The sequence below is a fragment of the Prunus avium genome, chromosome 4, assembly GCF_965620075.1.
Source record: "Prunus avium chromosome 4, drPruAviu1.hap1.1, whole genome shotgun sequence".
Taxonomy (NCBI): Eukaryota; Viridiplantae; Streptophyta; class Magnoliopsida; order Rosales; family Rosaceae; genus Prunus; species Prunus avium.
This window is the reverse complement of record NC_142287.1, coordinates 225,552-250,606: the sequence shown is the minus strand read 5'-3', so window position 1 is coordinate 250,606 and position 25,055 is coordinate 225,552. Positions and strand designations below refer to the sequence as shown.

General features: G+C 39.7%; 1 protein-coding gene across 9 annotated transcripts; it reads left to right on the top strand.

The window, feature by feature from the left end:
• Positions 1–1,825: 1,825 nt before the first annotated feature.
• LOC148294680 (uncharacterized) lies at positions 1,826–9,550 on the top strand. 9 transcript variants are annotated; one of them, XR_015835392.1, is made up of 5 exons: positions 1,826–2,135; positions 8,439–8,516; positions 8,597–8,661; positions 8,941–8,968; positions 9,264–9,550. XR_015835392.1 is itself a non-coding variant. In XM_088252603.1 (5 exons), exon 2 carries the CDS (start codon positions 3,459–3,461, stop codon positions 4,737–4,739), a length of 1,281 nt encoding a protein of 426 aa, XP_088108729.1. In that variant the 5' UTR covers positions 1,826–2,135; positions 2,341–3,458; the 3' UTR covers positions 4,740–8,272; positions 8,439–8,661; positions 8,941–8,968; positions 9,264–9,550. The 9 variants fall into 9 exon arrangements, 5 of the variants coding, with proteins under 5 accessions (XP_088108729.1, XP_088108732.1, XP_088108728.1 ...); XR_015835390.1 differs by adding an exon at positions 8,149–8,254 and having other exon boundaries at positions 8,439–8,661; XR_015835389.1 differs by adding an exon at positions 8,149–8,272 and having other exon boundaries at positions 8,439–8,661.
• Positions 9,551–25,055: the final 15,505 nt, after the last annotated feature.

Genomic DNA, 25,055 nt, shown 5'->3' with positions numbered 1-25,055 from the left:
TCCAATTTCTTACACCTATTGATATCAGATCGAGCCAAAAACTTGGGCAACATTATAATATGTTTGGAGGAGTCATTTGGGGACTTTTGAGTGAAATCCAATCGCTAGAACTATGCAATACACCAAATACTCCAATTTGGAACGAACTGCCTTGGAAATTGAATCGTCCAATTTCTTAGACCTATTGATATCGGATCGAGCCCAAAACTTGGGCAACATCATAATATGGTGGGAGGAGTCAGTTGGTGAGTTTTAAGTGAAATCCAATCGCTGAAACTATGCAATACACCAACCACCACTACAAGAAAATGGGCCTTAGTTGACACTTCATAGTTTACGCTTTTTGCAAAAGCATCACCTATTCTATGAAGTTTTGTCGCTTTTTAAAAAGCGTCAACTACATAGTAGGTTTTCATGACGTTTTACAAAAGACGTCAACTATATATCACTTTCCTTGACATTTAATAAAGAACATTGATGGGCATATTTTATATTATATATTTAACCCTATTCTTAGTATATTTTGGTTAATATTTTGGAAGAATTTTGATACTTTGAATTATATTTCCAATATAGAACTTTCGACTTCCTCCGGATCAAAACATAATCAAATGGATGAATTTTGGAGTAATTCCAGTTGGAGGACGTTCGTGAGTCACTTAGCTTGATCGTATCAAAATTTCAGATTTTTCTACCAAGCGGTTATTCTCTGGCAATAAAATAAAGGAGCAATGCGCGGTGCTGGAATAGTGACGGTTTGGGCTTTTATTGCATTTTGGAGCCCAAGATGACCTCAAATGGGTTCGTGGCCTTCTGGAGAAGCGTTCAGAACATTTTTATCTTTAAAACAAGCTATCTTGGGCCGGATTTGGAGGAGATTTGAGACTAAAACGTGGCTGGGCAGATTGTTGGCAGATTCTCCTAGTCCAATTTGGACTTTATTTCCTAGTTTTATTTTATTTTAACCTAGTTTCCTTGTGGAGATTGGGGAGCTGAGTTTTAGGAGGTATATAAGTTATGTTTCAGATATTTTTAGGAGCTCTCTTTTGGCTTTTGGAACGCGACTTTTGCTAGGGTTTTTGAAGAACTTCTACTTCAAGGTGTTTTTATTCTTATTCATGTGAATGATATTTTCTTTGGTTTTAGTTATGATTATGCGTAACTAACTCTCTTTTGCTAGGGTGAAGCCTTGAACCTTAGCATGAATATGTGATTTTTATTTAATTGCTTATGATTGAGTGCATGCATACTTTGAATTTTTAATCACTGTTTTAAACTATCTATTTGTCTTAATGCTTGATCACCATTAGGATTTTTAGAAAAGTAATTGGAAGCAATTTTGGTCGGAAGGTTCCCTGGAATTGACGCTGGCTTCTAGTGATTAATAATTGTAATTTCACTTAAGATGAACACCACGTCTTAAGGGTTGCATGGTTTTTCAAAGGGTTTTCACAAAACTTAATGAGTCTTTCATGTTCATATTTGATCCGAACGTCCGGACGGGTTGCATGTTAGATATATGTTCTATGTTGGAGGTTCCAAGTAGAATATAAATTAGGAAAACCTAACCTTCAAAGTGGCATGTGCAGATCATAAGTAATTGGTAAAAATTCATAAGATTGCTAGGTGAAGGTGAAACCCTAGTGACTCTATATCACTTTTTCTTGACATTTTATAAAAAACGTCAATTAAAACCCTTGTTTGACACTTTCTAAAAACACCATTAGAAGAAAAGAGAAAAAGAGAAAAAGAGAAAAAAACAAAAACAAAAATAAAAGCTGACACTTTATAAACAAGCTAGTCTCAGACCAAAAAAAAAAAAACGATAGCATTAAGTTTAAGAAGCTGTTGTGGGCGGGCACTAAAAATAAAAGCGGGATCTGATTTTTCACAAGTGAAGCCCCAATTTTTCAAAAGCTTTCTCTCTTTTTCACTCTAACTCTTGCTCTCTCACTCTCATTTTCATTATCACTCTATTTCTCTCTTCTCTCGTTCCTGCTCACTCTCACGATTTCTCTCTTCTCTTTCGCTCTATCTTTCTCACTCTTGCTCTGTCTCTCTTTCTCTATCGTTGTGGCTAGCTCGTGCTCTCTCAGTGGCTCACTCACCCCTCGCTCAGTCTCTCTTCCTCCATTGTAAGCCCTAATTATGTTTTTTGTAATATCTATTTTCGATTTATATAGAAATTGGGGAAGTTTCTGAAATAAGAATTTCTAGGTCTTTTTCTAGGAGTATGATTTGTTTTTTAGGTTTAATTTTTTAATTTTTATGGATTTTAAGTTGAAGAGTGTGGTAATGGTGATGCTTGTTATTCTTTTGACCCCTGGAAACCCAAAAAAGGCCATGGAAAGCAAAAGGATTGACCCCTGGTTGTGGTTGATGGCTGGGCAAGAGTGCCCAGCAACTGCTCGATGAAATGTCTAAATGAAGAAAGCATGGCAGCACTTGCCTTGCGTCAGGTCACTGAACTTCTATTTTTATATTTTATCATCATGGCCTCTTGAACCAGGTTTGAGAAAACAAAAACCCAAAACAGAGCTCTTCCCCAGCCCGATATTAACAACCCCACCCAATTAAACTTTTCTTTATTTAATTTAAATTTTCAGTAATCACATTAACTTCTTAATTTTGTTTATTTGGAGTATATCTCCGTATTATTTTTTGGTTGGAGTTTATTGTGGGAGCAAATATTTTCGTCTCCAATCAGAGCACGCCACGTGGAAAAGAAGATTATCCCTTAAATTAATTAATTAAACCATTTATTGGGATAATTAATTAATCAGGATAATATCTTAGTTATATGGTATTATTTCATAATTAATAAAGATAATATCATTAATTGGGATATTATCTTATAATTAATGAGATAATATCAATAATTTGGTTATTATCTTATCAAAGGGATAATATCCTAATTATTAGATATTATCTTATAATTAACGAGATAATTCAAATATTATCAAGTCCGACTCGATCTCTACGAAACCCTAGCCCCGAGGCTCCTATAAATAGATGGGTTTATTCATCATTCCAGGTACATCTAAAAACCCGAGAAAATACCTGAAGCTCTCTCTCCCTCTCCACTCTCCACTCTCCATATTTTCTCCACACGGCTCCGGCCACCACACACGGCTCCGGCCACCCGGTTTACACCATACAAACTCCGTACCCTTTGCTTAGCTATTGTTTTCCTACAAACACTCGAACTAACTTAGGCATCGGAGGGCCTTTGGCCAACACCCCCCGGGTGTGGTCTATTTACTCCAGTCTGTTTTACAGGAATCGAGGAAGAGAGAGAAGGAAGATCGAAGGTTCAAGGATCTAGAAGCGAATATTCTCCCGTGAGATTATTTGCACAAACATTTGGTGCTTTCATTGAGAGCACGAGTTATACTCAACGCGTGCTCAAGGAATCCGTTCCTCCTATTTTCCAATCCACCGAAGCCTTCCAAACAACCATGGTTGGAAGCAAGCGCACGAGGAGCAAGACCGCCGCGATGGCTCAATCCGTGACGGCCCAAAGCTACTCCTCCCACGATCCCGCGATCGACATGGTGGCACCACCACCTTTAGCCGCCATGAACCCGCAACAAACCACCGCGCCACCTGCCGGACCTGCAGTTGGGACCACCGCACTAGCCGTCGTCGTACCATCTCAAGGCCCCGTGGCCGGATCTAGCCACCTTCATAGCACTGCCGCCGAGCATGGTGGAACCTCCCATCAAGGTGGGCTCACTACCACCGCCGACTTTGGCCCAATCTTGGAGCAACTTCATCCATTCCCTCCATTGCCTCCGCGCTCGACGCATGCTCCCGCTCACATCTCTAATGAAGCCCTAGCCCATGTGCAATTGGGCTCCACACACTTCTCTCTTCCCGATCCACGAAGTCAGGTAGACCTTAATCTGAGGGTTGACCAGCTAACTCAGAGAATGGACAACCAAAACGATTTGATGAGGCAACTCCTCAACCAAATAAACTTGGCACAAAACCTTGGCCTTAGACAACGGGGTGAAGAGAGAATGATGGACGGACACGCCGATATGCAGTTCGATGGGAACCAAGCAGGTCGAGCAGGAGCAAGCAGACAAGGAGATGGACAACAGTGCGATCAGCTTGTCGACATGTCGCAAGCATCTGCAAGCCACACTCAGAGCCGACGAAGTCTCCCATCCAGACTGAATTTAAGGACCAACGTGCGCGAAAGGCTGGGCCCACGACTTAACATCCGTGCCCGCCTGGGCCCACAAGGAAACGTTCTTGAAAGGTTAGGCTCCCAGAGAGGTCAACTCGACGGCCATCGCAATGAGGATCATGAAGAAAGGCGCTCTGCTGCTCGCTCACAAAGAAATGTTCACGAAAGGCTAGGCTCTCAGGGAGGTCAACCAGATAACCCTCACAATGAGGACTGTGAAGAAAGGCGCTCCGCTGCTCACTCACGAAGAACCAATTCTCACCACCAAGCTACAGAGAATACCTCGCAAGCGCAGTCTACCAACACACCGCCTAGGCAGCGCAGCCGAGAAGTTCAACCCTTGCAAACCAACGAGGAAGTCAATCAGCGTTGTCCAAATCGCCGAGGTCGCCCACGTGACCGACTAGCCATGCGTGTGGAAGACGTTGAGAAGGTTGTAAATAATCGACTTCGAGACTTAAAGATTGGTGGAAATTTTGAAGATACACTACGCATGGAAGTAGACCGAGCAAATTCCTCACCTTTCACTGCCGAAATCGAGTAGGCTACTCCTCCGAAACGATTCTCAGCGCCCTCTTTCACCTGCTTCAAAGGGGATTCCGATCCCGAAAGCCATCTGAAGCATTTCAAGAGCCTTATGATCCTCTACAAAGCTGAAGACGCGCTAATGTGCAAGGTGTTTGCAATGACTTTGCGAGGAGCAGCTCAGGACTGGTTCCATACTCTGCCCTCCGGGTCGATCAACAGCTTCAAGGAGCTTGCTTATGTCTTCACCAAAGAGTACACTTCTTATCGGACGATCAAGAAGAACCCTGACCACCTGTACAACCTGCGCAAGAAGCCCAATGAATCTCTTCGAGATTACATCAAGAGATTCAAAGCAGAAAAGGCTAACATCGTAGGATGCGATGACCGAATCGCGTCCTCTGCATTCAAGAAAGGTCTTCCATCTGAGCACGACTTATACCGCGAGCTGACTATCACTCCCAGCCAGACTCTGGCAGAGGTCTTCGCGACTGCGGAACGCTAAGCGCTCTGGGATGACGATCGAATCGCCGCGAAGAAGTCCACCGAGCGGGCAAGCCAAAGAAGCGACAGGTTTAGCAGCAGGGAAAAAGACAAGCGTAGGTCGCGCCCACAAGGAGACGCTACGACGAAGGAGAACTACACCAAGTTCTCCATCCCTATACATCAAATTTTAGCCCAAGTAAAGGACAAACCTTGGGTAAAAAGACCGTCACCCTTGAAAGGAGATCCGGATAAGAGGGATACCAGAAAGTATTGTGCCTTCCATGCGACACACGGGCACAATACGAATAATTGCTTTGCTTGGAAAGCGCACCTAGAAGAACTCGTGAGAGAAGGTCACTGCACGGAGTTCATCGCGAAGCAGGCCATCCAACGAATTGAGGACCGCGATGCCGCCAAGGAGCCACCTCAAAAAGTCATAAGGATTAACACAATCCTGGCTGATTCCGAAGAGTCTGGGCTGACCAGCAAGGAAAAGAAGAGGAAAATCAAACAGGCCACTGTCATCTCCCAGATCTCCGCTAGTCTCCCACCGGCGGAAGACGATCCCGTGATCGGCTTCCAAAAGAAAGATCTAGTCGGCCTCGATCTGCCACACAACGACGCTCGTCATTAGCATTCAAATCGCTCAGGCCATGGTCGATCGAATCCATGCAGACGAGGGCAGTGCAGCCAATATTCTACAATTGGCAGTCATCCAGCAGATGGGCTTAGAGACAAAGATCAACAAATCAGCTAGGTCACTAACAGGCTTCAATGGCGCAACAACGGTGACCGTGGGCACGATAGATCTCGACGTCTACTCCCCACCTGTAATCAGTTCGCAAACATTCATGGTCATTGATGAAGTCTCGCCCTACAATGGCATTCTGGGCAGACCATGGATCAGCAAGATCAACGCCATCACCTCCGCCACACATCAGAAAATCCGCTACCCTATCCCTGGGGGCGGTATCGGTCAAATCAACAATGATCAGGCAATGGCGAGGAAATGCTTAGCTCAAGGGCTGAAGAGAAGCAAGCAAACACAGTTCCTCCCTATAAACCAGGCAAATATGAAGGGAGTAGAGCAGCCAGAGGAGAAGGCAAATCCCGTTCCTGACGGTCGAGCAGACCAGAAAGGAAAGGGAATAGCTACTCCCCAATAGCAATCAAAGAATCAGGACCAAGTCGAGGGAATCCGTCCGGAGGTCTCTCCTGAAGAAGGATGGAAGCCCGAAGAGGACGTCGAGCTAGTACCCCTTGATCCTGACAAGCCAGAGAGAAAAACGCGGATCGACTCGCGCCTAAGCTAGGAGGAAAAGGCAGAGCTTGCAGCCTTCCTCCAGAACAACAAAGATGTATTCGCATGGTCGCCATCCGACATGCCAGGCATTGATCCCCAGATCATCTGCCATCGCCTACACGTCAACCCAGCAATCAAGCCTGTAGCGCAGAAGAGACGCAACTTTGCCCCCGAGCGGGTTGCCATCATTGAAGCCGAGATCGACAAGCTCCTAGCTGCCGTTTTCATTGAAGAAGTCTCCTACGCAGAATGGCTGGCGAACGTTGTTCTAGTAGCAAAGAAAGATAAAGGCCTGTGGAGAGTGTGCGTTGACTACACCGACCTGAATAAGGCATGCCCTAAAGACAACTTTCCACTGCCAAGAATTGATCAGCTCGTCGATTCAACTTCCGGCAATCAACTGCTAAGTTTCATGGACGCCTACTCCGGCTACAATCAAATCATGATGCATGAAGACGACAAAGCAAAGACCTCTTTCATCATCGAAAGAGGTACATACTGCTACAAAGTCATGCCCTTCGGGCTGAAGAACGCCGGAGCAACCTACCAAAAGCTAGCAGAAACAAAAAAAAAATATATATAAAAAAAATTGGCCCAACACGAGCAGCCCAGCGCACCCTCCAACTCGAGCCCATCTCGCCAGCAGTGCATGTGGCCCAGCACCGTCGCAGCCCACCTAGCGCACCCCTGTGGCCCACGACACGCCAGCGTGCGAGGCATCAGCGCGCGCCTCCTGGCCCAGCTCCTGCATGCGTGGCCTGCTTCCCAGCTCAAGCCTGCGACTCGCAAGGCCCAACGCCTCTTGGCCACTGCTCCGAAGCCCAGCGCCTCCATTTTTCTGCCTTGGGCTTGGCTCTTCCATGCTCTCTCGTCGAGCCCAATGCATATACCAGGCCTGCATCGCATCAGCTCCAGCCCAGACCAGGTCACTCCAAGCTTCAGCATGCACCACGAACCTGCAATCCTTGCTCCAGCACGAATTCTCCAGCCTTTGTCAATATTGCCCACGAATTTGCAACTCATGCTGGACCACAACCTTGCTGCCAAAAGACAAAAAAATATATACGAATATATATTTTCACGAGCTCGACTTACTTTGGATACGCGGCAACTCCTCTCTTCGACAGGCAGTACAAATTCTCCAAGATCTTTCTCAAGCTAGAAGGTAGAGAAATTAAGTTGCCGATGTGAGAAAGAGTGAAGAGAAGCCCTGTAGTTATACAAGTTGGACAACCCAGCTCAAGAAGGAATCGCAAGCTCATTCCTACTGGGAATCCAACTCCAAGAACAGTCAGAAGCCTACTCTAATTGGGAACCTGATCTGCAAAAGGAGTCCAACTCGCAGAAGAAAGCCCAGATACAGTTGGCGTTCTTCCTATCATTTTTTTTAATGTTCAAGTATATCTCCCTATCATTGAAACCAAACCAGAGTAGTATTTAACTTCACACAAATGCAAAATGTTTTCTTTTTAAGTTTTCCAATTTCATCGAAATATGCATATAACAATCTAATAAACATGTTCCCCATAAAAAAAATCTAATAAATTAACATTTTCTCAACAAAAAATCTAATAAACATGCATATATACACTAAAACTACATGTATGTACTTGTGTTGCATTTTCATTAATCTCTACAGGTTTTATATATGTAAAAAAATTGTGAGCTTATATACATTGAACCCCGGAAAGAAGATTTCTGGATCTGTCACTGATTGGAAGAGCACTTGAAATGACCTTCAAAAGGTGCAAACTTTAGTCTAGGTACTTCATGAGTCGATGCACAAGGCATTTAATTTCCAAGAATTTTTTATTTATTTTTATTTTTACTTGTGAAATATTTGGTTTGCTTTCATTCACTGATATGAATTCGATGTTTATGGGTGTTCAATTTTTTTTTATGTATCCTGGGTTTTATTGCTTGCAAAAGGGATTGCTGTTCAAAAATCATTTTCTTCTTCCATTTATTGGCCCTACAAGCACCAGCTACTGTAATCTCGTGGTTTAAGTAAGCCTTCTAGTTTTTTTTCTTGGTAACCTATGGATCACATTTGCCATTTAAGTTTAAATGCGTAACTTTACTTGCAGGGGCGAATATGGTATCTGGACTACATTCTTAGCACTTCTAGTTCATCTCTTCTTCTTTATTCCTGGTAGGTTCTCTTTTGATTCCTTGTTTTGAGTGTATAGTTAAAGCTATAAACATGTAGTTATTTGGTTTTCTCAAATGATAGACTTTATATTGGTTTACATGATTCACTAGTTGGAGTGGGAGAATACAATTGTTTTATTGAAAACTGTAAATTCTTTCTGAGAAAGTGAGGATTCTAATTAGTAAGCACACACATTATACTGAATCAAGATAATCTGTTCTTCAATGGGTCTATTCTTCATAATTAAACATTTAAATCTTGGCTTTTCTCTTGTGACAGGTTGGCTTTTATGCTTAATGGCCATGAGGTAAGCATTTTATTTAAGTTGTTTCCAATTTCAGTTATGAGTAAGTCTCTTAGTTGTTTTTTAATTTATTTTTTTGTGAATGATTGTTATGCCGTATAGGATGTAGGTAAGAACTTATACATCCAAGATCTTTTAAATTCAATTCCTTGTTCAGTTGATGTGTGTTTTATTTTGAGAATATTGAAAATTTTCTAAATTTTGATGTTGGTGCTATGGTTCTGTGTTGCTTTGTAGAGATTTTTGTAATTGAGATTTTTGATAACTCATTGATCCACATAGGTTAATGTTTTGACAGATTGGTATGACTAGGGAGGCTCCAACCAAAGTAAGACCTGGACTTGTAATGGGCTTCACTTAGAGATGTTATGGGGGAAAGTAAAGCTTCTAAGTGACAAGTTATTTCTAAATTGAGAACTTCTTACGCGTTACTAGAGATCTTAGTTCATTTTAGTACGCTTATTTTAAATGTATTCATATTGTAATTTCAATACTGTTTAAGTATATAGTTGTGTTATTTTAAATTATTGTATATAATATATAGTTGTGTTATTTTAAATTATTGTATACAATTGTATTATGCTAGTGGAGTACAATTTCTTATTTGTTTTTTATTAATGTTAATGTCATTCTTTACAACTTTTGTTGTCAAGGAGCTGTATTTTTGTTTTTTATATTTTTTATATTAGTGTCTTGTTTCTTGACGGCTAAAATCCATCAATAAAGAGCGTACCAATGTCAAGAAATATGTAAGTTGACATTTAGAAAGCGTCAAGGATGACCATAAGTTGACGGATTTTGCAATCTCGTGACAGTTTTTATCTGTCAGGGAAACTGTTTTCTTGACGGACAAAAAGCGTCAAGTATGTGGGTACCTCTCTTGACACTAGCATTCGTGATGGTTTTTTAGCCGTCAATTAAATAGATTCTTGACACTTTTTAACCATCACTAAAGGCAGTTTTTCTTGTAGTGCACTCCAATTTGGAACGAACTGCGTTGGAACGGGAATTGTCCAATTTATTACACCTATTGATTTCAGATCGAGGCCAAAACTTGGGCAACATCACAATATGGTGGGAGGAGTCATTTGGTGAGTTTTGAGTGAAATCCAATCGCTAGAACTATGCAATAAACCAACCACTCCAACTTTGAACGAACTGCCTTTGAAATTGAATTGTCCAATTTCTTATACCTATTGATATCGGATCGAGCCCAAAACTTGGGCAACATCATAATATGGTGGGAGGAGTCAGTTGGTGAGTTTTGAGTGAAATCCAACCGCTAGAACTATGCAATACACCAACCACTCCAATTTGGAACGAACTGCCTTTCAAATTGAATTGTCTAATTTCTTACACCTATTGATATCGGATCGTGCCCAAAACTTGGGCAACAACATCATATGTTGGGAGGAGTGATTTGGTGAGTTTTGAGTGAAATCTAAATGCTAGAACTATGCAAAACACCAACCACTCCAATTTCGAACGAGCTGCCTTTGAACTTGCATTGTCCAATTTCTTACACCTATTGATATCGTATCGAGCGCAAAACTTGGTCAACATCATAATATGGTGGCAGGAGTCATTTGGTGAGTTTTGAGTGAAATCCAATCACTAGAACGATGCAATACACCAACCACTCCAATTTGGAATGAACTGCGTTGGAACGGGAATTGTCCAATTTCTTACACCAATTGATTTCTGATCGAGCCCAAAACCTTGGGCAACATCATAATATGGCGGGAGGAGTCATTTGGTGAGTTTTGAGTGAAATCCAATCGCTAGAACTATGCAATACACCAACCACTCCAATTTGGAACGAACTGCCTTTCAAATTGAATTGTCCAATTTCTTACACCTATTGATATCGGATCGTGCCCAAAACTTGGGCAACAACATCATATGTTGGGAGGAGTGATTTGGTGAGTTTTAAGTGAAATCCAAAGGCTAGAACTATGCAAAACACCAACCACTCCAATTTCGAACGAGCCGCTTTTGAACTTGGATTGTCCAATTTCTTACACCTATTGATATCGTATCGAGCGCAAAACTTGGTCAACACCACAATATGGTGGGAGGAGTCATTTGGTTATGTTTGAGTCAAATCCGATCTGTAGAACTAACCAAAACACCAACCACTCCAATTAGGAACGAACTGCCTTTGAACTTGAATTGTCCAATTTCTTAACCGTATTTATTTCGGATCGAGCCCAAAACTTGGGCCACATCATAACATGGTGGGAGGAGTCATTTGGTTAAGTTTGAGTGAAATCCAATCGCTAGAACTATGCAATACACCAACCACTCCAATTTTGAACGAACTGCCTTCGAAATTGGATTGTCCAATTTCTTACACCTATTGATATCGTATCGAGCGCAAAACTTGGTCAACATCATAATATGGTGGGAGGAGTCAGCTGGTGGGTTTTGAGTGAAATCCAATTGCTAGAACTATTCAATACACCAACCACTCCAATTTGGAACGAATTGCGTTGGAACGGGAATTCTCCAATTTCTTACACCTATTGATTTCGGATCGAGCCCAAAACTTGGGTAACATCATAATATGGTGGGAGGAATCGTTTGGTGAGTTTTGAGTGAAATCCAATAGCTAGAACTATGCAATACAACAACCGCGCCAATTTGGAACGAACTGCCTTCCAAATTGAATTGTCCAAGTTCTTACACCTATTGATATCGGATCGTGCCCAAAACTTGGGCAACAACATCATATGTTGGGGGGAGTGATTTGGTGAGTTTTGAGTGAAATCCAAACGCTAGAACTATGCAATACACCAACCACTCCAATTTCGAACGAGCTGCCTTTGAACTTGGATTGACCAATTTATTACACCTATTGATATCGTATCGAGCGCAAAACTTGGTCAACATCATAATATGGTGGGAGGAGTCATCTGGTGAGTTTTGAGTGAAATCCAATCGCTAGAACTATGCAATACACCGACCACTCCAATTTTGAACGAACTGCCTTTGAAATTGAATTGTCCAACTTCTTACACCTATTGATATCGGTTCGTGCCCAAACCTTTGGCAACAACATAATACGGTGGGAGTAGTGATTTGGTGAGTTTTGAGTAAAATCCAAACGCTAGAACTATGCAATACTCCAACCACTCCAATTTCGAACGAACTGCGTTGGAAAGGGAATTGTCCAATTTCCTACACCTATTGATTTCGGATCGAGACCAAAACTTGGGCAACAGCATAATATGGTGGGAGGAGTCGTTTGGTGAGTTTTGAGTGAAATCCAATCGCTAGAACTATGCAATACACCGACCACTCCAATTTTGAACGAACTGCCTTTGAAAGGGAATTGTCCAACTTCTTACACCTATTGATATCGGTTCGTGCCCAAAACTTTGGCAACAACATAATACGGTGGGAGTAGTGATTTGGTGAGTTTTGAGTGAAATCCAAACGCAAGAGCGATGCAATACACCAACCACTCCAATTTCGAACGAACTGCCTTTGAACTTGAATTGTCCAATTTTTTACACCCATTAATATCGGATCGAGCCCAAAACGTGGGCAACATCATAATATGGTGGGAGGAGCCACCTAATGAGTTTTGAGTGTAATCCAACCGCTAGAACTATGCAATACACCAACCACTCCAATTTGGAAAGAACTGCGTTGTAACTTGAATTGTACAATTTCTTACACCTATTGATTTCGGATTGAGCCCAAAACATGGGCAACAACATAATATGGTGGGCGGAGTGATTTGGTGAGTTTTTAGTGAAATCCAAATGCTAGAACTATGCAATAGACCAACCACTCCAATTTCGAACGAGCTGCCTTTGAACTTGGATTGTCCAATTTCTTACACCAAATGATATCGGATCGTGCCCAGAACTTGGGCAACATCATAATTTGTCAGGAGGAGTCAGTTGGTGAGTTTTAAGTGAAATCCAATCGCTAGAACTATGCAATACACCAACCACTCCAATTTCAAACGAACTGCCTTTGAACATGAATTGTCCAATTTCTTACACCCATTGATATCGGATCGAGCCCAAAACGTGGGCAACATCATAATATGGTGGAAGGAGTCAGCTGTTGAGTTTTGAGTGAAATCCAACCGCTAGAACTATGCAATACACCAACCACTCCAATTTGGAAGAAACTACGTTGGAACGGGAATTGTCCAATTTCTTACACCTATTGATTTCGGATCGAGCCCAAAACTTGGGCAACATCATAATATGGTGGGAGGAGTCATTTAGTGAGTTTTGAGTGAAATCCAAACGCTAGAACTACGCAATACACCAACCACTCCAATTTGGAACGAACTGCCTTTCAAATTGAATTCTCCAATTTCTTACACCTATTGATATCGGATTGTGCCCAAAACTTGGGCAACAACATCATATGTTGGGTGGAGTGATTTGGTGAGTTTTGAGTGAAATCCAAACGCTAGAACTATGCAATACACCAACCACTCCAATTTCGAACGCGTTGCCTTTGAACTTGGATTGTCCAATTTATTGCACCTATTGATATCGTATCGAGCGCAAAACTTGGTCAACATCATAATATGGTGGGAGGAGTCATTTGGTGAGTTTTTAGTGAAATCCAACTGCTAGAACTATACAATACACCAACCACTCCAATTTCGAACGAACTGCGTTGGAACTTGAATTGTCCAATTTCTTACACCTATTGATATCGGATCGAGCCCAACACTTTGGCAACAACATAATACGGTGGGAGTAGTGATTTGGGGTGTTTTGAGTGAAATCCAAACGCTAGAACTATGCAATACACCAACCACTCGAATTTCGAACGAGCTGCCTTTAAACTTGGATTGTCCAATTTCTTACACCTCTTCATATCGTATCGAGCACAAAACTTGGTCAACATCATAATATGGTGGGAGGAGTGATTTGGTGAGTTTTGAGTGAAATCCAAACGCTAGAACCATGCAATACACCAACCACTCCAATTTCGAACGAGCTGCCTTTAAACTTGGATTGTCCAATTTATTGCACCTATTGATATCGTATCGAGTGCAAAACTTGGTCAACATCATAATATGGTGGGAGGAGTCATTTGGTGAGTTTTGAGTGAAATCGAAATGCTAGAACTATGCAATACACCAACCACTCCAATTTTGAACGAACTACCTTTGAAATTGAATTGTCCCACTTTTTACACCTATTGATATCGGATTGAGCGCAAAACTTTGGCAACAACATAATACGGTGGGAGTAGTGATTTGGACAGTTTTGAGTGAAATCCAAATGCTAGAACTATGCAATACACCACCCACTCCAATTTTGAACGAACTGCCTTTGAACTTGAATTGTCCAATTTCTTACACCCATTGATATCGGATCGAGCCCAAAACTTGGGCAACATCATAATATGGTGGGAGGAGTCAGTTGGTGAGTTTTGAGTGAAATCCAACTGCAAGAACTATGCAATACACCAACCCCTCCAATTTGGAATGAACTGCCTTTGAACTTGGATTGTCCAATTTATTGCACCTATTGATATCGTATCGAGTGCAAAACTTGGTCAACATCATAATATGGTGGGAGGAGTCATTTGGTGAGTTTTGAGTGAAATCGAAACGCTAGAACTATGCAATACACCAACCACTCCAATTTTGAACGAACTATCTTTGAAATTGAATTGTCCAACTTCTTACACCTATTGATATCGGATCGAGCCCAAAACTTTGGCAACAACATAATATGGTGGGAGTAGTGATTTGGGGAGTTTTGAGTGAAATCCAAACGCTAAAACTATGCAATACACCAACCACTCCAATTTTGAACGAGCTGCCTTTAAACTTGGATTGTCCAATTTCTTACCCCTCTTCATATCGTATCGAGCGCAAAACTTGGTCAACATCATAATATGGTGGGAGGAGTGATTTGGTGAGTTTTGAGTGAAATCCAAACGCTAGAACTATGCAATACACCAACCACTCCAATTTCAAACGAGCTGCCTTTGAACTTGGATTGTCCAATTTATTGCACCTATTGATATCGTATCGAGTGAAAAACTTGGTCAACATCATAATATGGTGGGAGGAGTCATTTGTTGAGTTTTGAGTGAAATCCAACTGCTAGAACTATGCAATACACCAACCACTCCAATTTGGAACGAACTGCGTTGGAACTTGAATTGTCCAATTTCTTACTCCTATTGATTTCGGATTGAGCCCAAAACATGGGCAACAACATAATATGTTGGGAGGAGTGATTTGGTGAGTTTTGAGTGAAATCCAAATGCTAGAACTATGCGACACACCAACCACTTCAATACTTGGGCAACAACATAATACGGTTGGAGTAGTGATTTGGTCAGTTTTGAGTGAAATACAAACGCTAGAACTATGCGATACACCAACCACTCCAATTTCGAACGAACTGCCTTTCAAATTGAATTGTCCAATTTCTTACACCTATTGATATCGCACTACTACAAAAAGAGAAAAAGACGACGGCAGAACATACAACCGTCGTTGTATTTAAACCGACGACGTTTTTAAAAAAAACCGTCGTGGATAAGTGCCATACTGTTGAATATTTTTAAAAGACGACGCATAAAAATAAAAAAGCGTCGTTTTTAAAAAAAAGTTTCTTCAGAGTTGGAATCTGACCAAAAAACAACGACAGCAGGTATGAATCCACCGACGTAGAAAATAAAGACGATAGTTCACCAAAAAACCTGCCGTGTTAACTCCTAAGTAAACACGACCAACTGTTCTTAATCCGCGTCGTATAATATAATGGAATCCACGTCTGTATACTACGACGGTGCCTTCTCTGTAAACCGCCTTTATTTCTTTTTAAGATTTAATTATTTTTTAATTTTGGTAGCCTACGAAAATTAAAATGAGATCCCAAGAGGTATGATAACTTACCTTTGAGATCTTTGGATCCTGATCATAATCGAACCACCAAAGTGAGAAAGACAATATTTTAAATACACAAAATCCAAAAAGAAACCAGAACTGAACTGACTACTGCAAACTTTGAGAAAGACAATGTTTTGAAAGTTAATGATGTGTGTGTGTTTGGTGTCTTTGAGATACACCAAAACGCATACATCATTCACATCCAAATTATTGTCTTTGAGATGTGAGAGAGAGTGATGATGTATGTGTGTATGTGAGAGAGGAAGATGAGCCTCCAGGGAGACCAGAAGAACTTGGAATCCTAAATGAAAAATGAAAAGAAAGAGTCAAATTTATACAATAAATCTTTTAAACTTACGGCGGTGCTTATAGACATACTGCCGTGTAATTTAAAAAACCATGTCAGTTATTCTTTAATGGAATCCACGTCGTATAATGTACTGTAATACACGTCGGTATATTACAAAAAAACGACGTGTTAAATAATATACCATGACGCGAGAGATTAATTTATCGACTTATTATTTTGGAGTATACTACGACGGTACCTACAACACTACTGTCGTGTTTATTTACCACGTCCTAAGTTCAAATTACCGTCGTATTTTTTCAATTTATACGTCTACCTTCTCTGTAAACCGCCGTCTTATTTTTATAGCTTTTTAAAATTAATTAATTTTTCTTTTATTTTGGTAATATCTTTCTTAACACAAAACAAAATTTAATTCTCAATCCTCAACAACATTTTCATCTTAAAAGGCAAATCTCTTCGTGTTAAATATTGATCAATATTTACACAATATATGTACACAAATTTGGAAAATACATCGTGGTTTCTTTTCTGCCTTCACCCTCAGCTTGTTCAACTGTTTCTTCCTCTCATATGCAAGCTGGGCCCTCTCCTTCCTCTTGTTCTCAAGCTCCTGCACAGCCACAGATGAATATCTAATAATTTCAGAAAATCAAAATCAACAAAGTGTGAAAAGCTCACTCCTCGATTCTTGGTTACATTGTAGTCCCCTTTTACACAGTGATCAACTTCAAAACTCCTATGTAGCAAGGGTGGAACCAGCCTTAGAACCTGTTGTGGGTTGTGCCTTTGGGGTGGGGAGAGTGGGGGCTGGGAAGAAGCTGGGAAGAAGCTGGGAGTGGGCTTGAGGTTCAGAATGAATAGACTTTTCTCTGATTTGGGAGGAACCCACTACAGCCACCACCTGAGTCCGTCTCTGCGAGTGTTTAGGGCTTTATCTTATCATAAGGAGCATCAGGAACACCCTCGTATGCCTTCAAACGGGCAAGTGCGGCTGCAAACCCATGCAGGTTCTAAGGCTGGTTCCACCCTTACTACACAGGAGGAATCATTCTGCAAACCCATTTGCTTTCAGAAAGACAATTTCTTGTGAGGAATCATTCTGCAACCCTAATTGAAAACTGAGAGTTAAAAAACGCGTGAAAAAAATCATATTTAAACAAATTATCGTAAATATCCATGTCGGTTCTAATATACATAGCGACGTCATATTTGAATAATCAACATCAGTTTAGATAAACAAGCGCCGTCATAACTACATCGGAAATCCAAAAGTCATTTGGCGCGTATTAAAAAGAGAACGACGTCGTTTTCAGAACCCCCAGTAACCACGTCGGTTTATTAAAATACACAGTCGTTGAATTTCGAAGTACAACGTCAGTTTAGATAAAAAAAGCGCCGTCATAACCACATCGGAATTCCAAAAGTCGTTCGGCAATTGTGATAACCACGTCAGTTATGAATTATTTACTGTCGTTATAACTTTATAATACGGCGATTTTTAATAAAAACGTCGTTGTATTGAACTCTGGGAAAATATATAAACTTTTCGTCACTTGACCTAATATTCTACGGTTTTCTCTCACCGATAAAGTATCGTAGTTTCCCTCTCATTTCCCAAAAGCAGCATCATCATTGTCTAAATCTTCATCTTCATCTCCAAATCACCATCTTCGTCTTCGTCTTCGTCGGAAGGAAACTTTCTTTTCGCGCCAAAGGTTTTTTTCTCACTCTCTTCCCTTTTTTTACATTTCATTTGAATGCCGTTGTTGTCTGGAAACAAGATTCTGTCAAATTGAGGAAATCTTTCACTGGTTTTTATTAAATACATAAGTCGATACTTTCACAATGCCAAAAGACGACAGTTCTGTCTTGTTTTCGACGATAGAATGGACACACGACGGTGGTTAAAAACCGTCATGGTGTGACAATTAATACGTCGGTAACAAGATAAAACCGTCGTCTTATGGGAGAAGAACAATCGTTTTGTGCTTGTCGTTGTAGATTTTAAACCACGTCGGTTATTATGAGTGACCGACGTAGTGTATACACATTTACGTCATGAAAGATATGAAACCGTCGTCTTATTTCCATACATGGTCTAAGAGACTGTTTAATAGGACGTCGCTGTTTTAGTGTTACCGTCGTTGTTTTGTTATTATTACGTCGTTTCTGTTTAATAACTGACGTTGTTTTCCTTGCAGATTAATTAAAAATGGTTTCGAAATCTCAAAACAAGGAAGCTCAAGCGTCAAAGGCCAAATCAGGTTCAAAGGCACAAGGGGATGAAGCCAAATCAGTTTCAAAGGCTCAAGTGGAAGAAGAAAAATCAACTCAAAGCAAACCCTCGAAGAGGATGAGATTTGCCTCAACCTCCGAGAAAGACTCGAGCACAGCCACATTTGTTTAGGAGCCAAAATCCGGCCGCGGTATCAGCACAATGAGCCGTGTTGTGAAGAGGAAAATTAAGAAGGTTAAGCCTGTGGTTGAGTTCAATAAAAAGGGCAAACCACATGGCAAGGCTGCTGTTGAGATGCAGTCTTACATTGGTGTTTTGGCACACACCAGAGTCCCTCTTGTGGACAAGAAATGGACTCAAATACCCAAGGACGTGAGGGAGCAGATTTGGGAAGCTGTTCAAATGTCCTATGTTATTGGGGATAGGTACAAGAACATGGTCTTGTCGTCTACCGCCAAAAAATGGAAGGATTTCAAGAATAACGTAACTAAGCATTATATCCTTCCATTCGCACATGACAAGGAGAAGTTAAAAGAAACCCCTGCGCTTTATAAGTTCATAGAGAAATTGCAATGGGATGCCTTCGTAGCTTCAAGGTTAACCCCAGATTTTGAGGCTAAGCATGCTGAGCAGAAAGAGAGGAGGGAGAAATTGGAGTACAACCATAGGTTGTCTAGAAAAGGGTATGTTGGTTTGGAGGACCAATTGGTAGAAACCATGCTCGATATTGAAGAAATCGATCGAGCTGTTCTATGGAAGAAGGCAAGAGAAGATAAAACAGGAAACATCCCTGATCCAAAGGTTGCAGAGAAGGCAAAAATAATCGTAAGTCTCACTAACTTTGTTCTAAATTTGAAAAACAGAGTGTTTTATTTTGGTATAGACGTCGTTTTTCTTTAAATAAGCGCCATTATCAAATAAACACCACGACGGGCTTAATTTACCGACATTTAAAAATGAATAGGACGTCGGTTTTTGAATAAAGTAGACGTCTAGATAGAATTAATACGACGGATTAAATTCCTCTATGAACTGCATTTTTGTTTTAAGTTTACTCACACACACACTCTCCCTCTCTCTGTCTATTTCACTGAAATTTGTGGTGCACAATTTCTGGAAAAGAATGCATTTTTCAATCGAGTTTTTCACTTCTTCATTAAAATTTACGACGGTTTTATCTTATCTAGACGTTAGAATGTTTATACAACGACGGTAATTTTGTGCAGCCATATGAAATTAAGTCCTACGTCTGTTTGTTCAATAGTCCGTCGTCTTACTTTAAATACTACGACGGTTTTGATTTATGTTTAAATCTGTTTTATTTAGAATATACGATGGATTTTTATATACCGACGTTGTAAATTATAAACAACGACGGTATTTAAATACAGACGTTTTAAATTAATACTACGTCAGTAATTTAATAAAACCGTCGTTGTTTATAATTTACAATGTCGGTATATTTATCTGTTTTACACCCTGCTCAGTTTCTAACAATCTCTCTTTCTCTCTTTTAGGATGATTTGCAAAAGCAAGTCTTCGAAGGCACTCTGACTGTCTCCGGGACCAATGATGTCTTGACTCTTGCAGTCAGAGAAGAGACCTTGAGGATTGAGGCGAAGTTAAGGGAAACTATAATGGAAGCAGTCAGAGCAGAGAGGGAGGCTATGTTGGCATATTTCCGTCAACTAGTTCCTAATTTTGATCCCAGTCAGATACTCAAAACTCCAATTCCTCCAATTACTTTACCCCCTCAAGATCAAAGCCCAAAAAATCCAATGTCTGATAAGGCAAGCTGCTCTGGGGCCACTGGTATTAGACCCTTAGCTTTGGAATTAGAAGATCCGAAGCCTGAAGCTGATACTGCTGGAAAACAGACAGAGAACACGGTAAAATATATGCTATTTTCTATTTTTGCCTTTTAAATTTTAAATAGACGTCGCTCCTTTTAATATCCGACGTTAAAATTTAAAATAACGACGGTTTATACGTCTTTTTCTTACAAGACGCGTCGTTTGTAGTTAAATACCACGACGCTTTTACTTGTTTTGCAAATTATTGGACATTAAAAATAACGACTGTGTTTTCTGCCGTCGTCTAACTCTTTTATAAACCGTCGTCTATTTCATGATTTCATTAACTGCATTTTAATTAGACGACCTTTCTATAGTATAGCGACGTTATAAATTCCACACAACGACGGTTATGTATTTACCGATGTGTATAACCTTTCCTCCGTCAGTATTTACTAGAAACCGTCGTTTATATTATATACCACGTCTGTTTTTTGGGTTTAGTTAGAGTCGTTTATTTTAGTTCACACACAAACTAACTTATATTTCTTTATTTATTTCTTGTAACAAGATCTCTCAAAGCTAGACATGCCACCTCCTCTGTTAGCCTTATGCCAACACGTCCAGACCAAGTTGTTGCCTACTAAGGAGGCTGTGACAGTTCACATGCCCAAGGAAGTGTTTGGCTTTGAGCATGATACCTTCCTCTTACCTGAAGATATTTTGCAGTTTGGTTCCATGGTTGAGATTGGAACCACAGTGATATCAATGTACATGAGGTAAATTAAAATCCCATTTTGTTTTACATTTCCCTTTTTTTAAAATTAAAATCTCATTTAATTGACTTTCATATATTTAGGTTCCTATTTGACTATTTAAAAATGGCAAATATGGTAAACCTTGTTGGCCTCGTGGACCCTGGGCTAGTGAGCTCTCAATCTGGATCAATATCAGACAGAATCAAAAACCTGTCAAATCGCCTGAACACAGCAGATGGGAATCAATTTTTCTTGGTCCCTTATAATCCAGGGTTAGTACCATTTAAAGTATTTTTCTAAGCTTGTAATATTTTTCTTTGTAGTACTATTTAACCTATATGAATCATTATATGCAGGGGTTGTGAGACCAGCAACGGAGACTGCCTATTACATGAATTCACTGCCAAAACGCATGGTTGACGATGACATGAAAAATATAGTGAATACGTAAGTTGATTTCTTCTGATCTAAGATTTTTTTTCCTTTAAAGTATTTAAATATACGACGATTTTTAATTATTACCGACGTGTTAAATAATTTATTACGTCCGTATTTTCTTAAAAACGTCGTTTCAATCATACTACCACGTCGTTTGGGTTTTATTTAAGAACGTTTTAATTTTTTCTGCTCAATTTTTTGTTATATGACGTTTTACTCTTACCGACGTTATAATGTTATACAACGACGGTAAGTTTTTACCGCCGTTTGAAACAAAATATCACGTCTTTTTTTAAAAAACTCCGTCGTTTTGACTGATTTACCACGACGGTTACTATTTGTATTTAAATTTTTTGTTTTGCCATTAACACCTTTTGTTTTCTTGTATAACAGGTCAATTAAAATGTTTAACATTCATATAAACAAAAATTCACGTAAACAGCAGGCCATTTGGAAAAATCTACACGGCACTCCTGAACAACCAACAAGTGTAGAGTGTGGCTATTACGTGATGCGATTCATGAGAGATATAATTCATGATCCTGACCTAAATTTCGAGAAGAAGGTAAAACACAAAATTTTAGATATACTTTCTTTATTTTACTACGTCAGATTTTAGTTTAAAACCGTCATTTGTATCATTATAACACGTCGGTTTTTTGGTTTATTTTGCAGTTTGAGAAGAAAAAAGATAAAGTTTAGTATAAACAAGAGGATATTGACGAAGTTAGGCATGAATGGGCAGAATTCGTGAACAACTTCTTACCGAAGGATAATTGATGTACATAAATATTTATGAACAATGTTTAGGTTTATTTTAGTTTATTTAAAATGTACATAAATATTTTGTTGTAATCAAGCGAACAAACATCAAAAAAATTAAATTTTGTTTTAAAACTTGTTTAGTTACCAAACACCGACGTCTGATTCTAATTTACACGTCTCATACGTGTACACAATGGTCGTCTTAATGTAACTGGAAATATAACATCGACGGCAATTCTTAAAAACGACATGTAATAGTCATAAAAACGACGGTTTATAATTAATTCATCTTGTATAAATGAATTTTGTACTTATATACTACGTCGGTTACACTACAAAAAAAGTGTCTTTTTATGACGCAGATTTGATGACGCATCAAAAATACACGTCATTAAATGTGATAAACTATGACGTGTTTTTAAAATGCGTCGTTGAAATGAGTTTATGACACCGTTATCACGACATTTGTTTGATGCGTCATTAAAATCATTTTCAATGACGCGGAATGTGTGTCATTATTTGAGTACGTTTAGACGACGCTTATCATACGTCATTAATACTGTGAATTTAACGGCGTCTTCTACACGTCATGAAGTACTTATACGACGACGCAAGACCTGCGTCATTGATGTACTGTATACAACGACGCAGGACCTGCGTCATAGATTTTTCTTAAATTAATGACGTCTTCTACACATCATGAAATACTTATACAATGACGCAGGACATGCGTCATAAAATCCACGGCGTGTTAGACGCGTCATAGAAACAATTAAGACGACGCAGGTTCTGCGTCATAGAGTTGGGAATTCTCCCCCCAATTTTTCACAAAATTTTAATTCACCCGCTACTTTTAATTCACAAAATTTTAGGAGACGTCATGGAAAATTTTTAACACGACGCTGATTATGCGTCGTTGATTTTCATGACGCATGTTACGCGTCATAAAATTAGATTTCGACGACGCATATTTGTTGTGAAATTTATTGCAAGCGCACAATCCGCACAAGTAATACAGTGATAAGTGAAATGTCGTTCCCACGAAGAGTGATTTAATTTACTAAGTACCAATTGTGATTAACCCAAGACTTTATTTGAACAATTGAATGATGAGATTTGGTTGACTAATTAACTAAAACAATGAATAAAAGCAAGCATAGAACAATAAAGTAGTAAGATTCAAGTTATGAGAGCACTAGAGCTTCCGATTTCACCATAGCCAATTCTACCCAATTCCCTTAGCATGTTAATCCTAATTATTCTCCACGTTGACAGTCGATTTTCCCTACTTTATTCGATACTCCATCCCTGGTTATACCAAAAGTACTCTTATTACCAACCCACTCTATCCCTAGTGATGGAATTAAGATAATAAGAACCCATTAAACTCTTGAAAAATCTGCAAAACAACCACATAAGTCATGACGAACATCCCTGTCTAATCATGTAACTTATGGCATCTATTACAAGAAGCAACCCTAAATTGGATATCCCTATCATCAATTTAGCATCAAAACAATTAAATGTTGGCCAAATATTCAAAGCATTAAGCATGGTAATAGATACTCAACATGGAAAAATACTTGGAATTAACATTGACTAAAGTAATTGAGTATTCATGGCTAGGCTACATCGTAGCCCTAGCAAAAGAAATTAGTTCATGACAACTTTAATAAAAACCATGATAAACAGTGTCATAGGAAAGAAAAAACCAATTGAGGATTTAATCTCTGCCCAGCAGCAACTCTAGCTCCAGGTCTTGTCTTCTTCTCTCTAAAACTCTCTCTCGTGCCTTTGTAGTCTATGGTCTCCCAATAATCCTCCGAACTCTCCGGGCTTTAGGTTAAAGCTCAGTATTTATAGGCCAAAAGAATTCTCCAAAAGAGAAAGAGAAATAATAATTGATTAGGAAGTAGATGAATAGTAGGAAAGCCCCAAAAATAAAACCCAAACTGAGAAGGAAAAATAGAGATAGCTGGCAGCTGAGGAAGAGTTGGGACTTAACCAAGTCAAATAAGGAATCTGACTTTGTGGAGAGAAAAGATGCGGCTTCAGGTAAAAGATGCAATTGGTTGGCTTTGTGAGAAGAAAGTGGCTGAGAATGAAATTAAAATCTCCAATTCAAAGGAAAGTGCGGCTTAGATAACACTTGCAATTCAAAGGAGACCAGCCCATTAACACACTTTTCTCCAAAAGCAAGTGACGGTGGCAGCTTAGGTGATCAGCAATTGTCTCAACAATTGCAAAGTCAATTAGCTTTCAATGTTGACAATATTTCAATCTCATGCATAATGCTTTCTTTCCTTTCAGACCATCTCTTTATTTTGTCATCTAATGTCTCAGCAAATGCTCAACTGACGCAAACCACGTTGGCTTCCATATCAGCAATTGGCATTGGGTTGTTCTTCAAGCGGCCGGAAACACAGCAGCGTGATGGTAAATCTTCTAATTCAATCTCTCTGGCACTGGTCACTGAGACCAGTTGTGGGTATAAATTGACACTTGCACAGATGCACTCCATGTGTTTGATGAAATGACAGAGTGAATTCTTGATACTTTGTTGAGTTGATAATTCCACCCATTTGGATCCCTTAAGCTTCCAAAATTATAGTTTTTCCTCCAAAGCCTTGCTAAGTATGATTTCCTACAAAATCTTCACCAATCACATTAAACTAACCAATTTCACACGAAAACTATGCAAATAGAGATAGATTATATATGCAAAATATGAATCTATCAATATTCTACGTCATAGATATATTTATTAACGACGTCTTATGCGTGTCATAGATCTGAAATTTCTTTCCCCACAAAATTTTAAGTCTGGCGCTCTTTTTTTCACCAAAATTTAACTTGGCGCTCTTTTTTTCATCTTATCCGCTTCAATACTCCCAA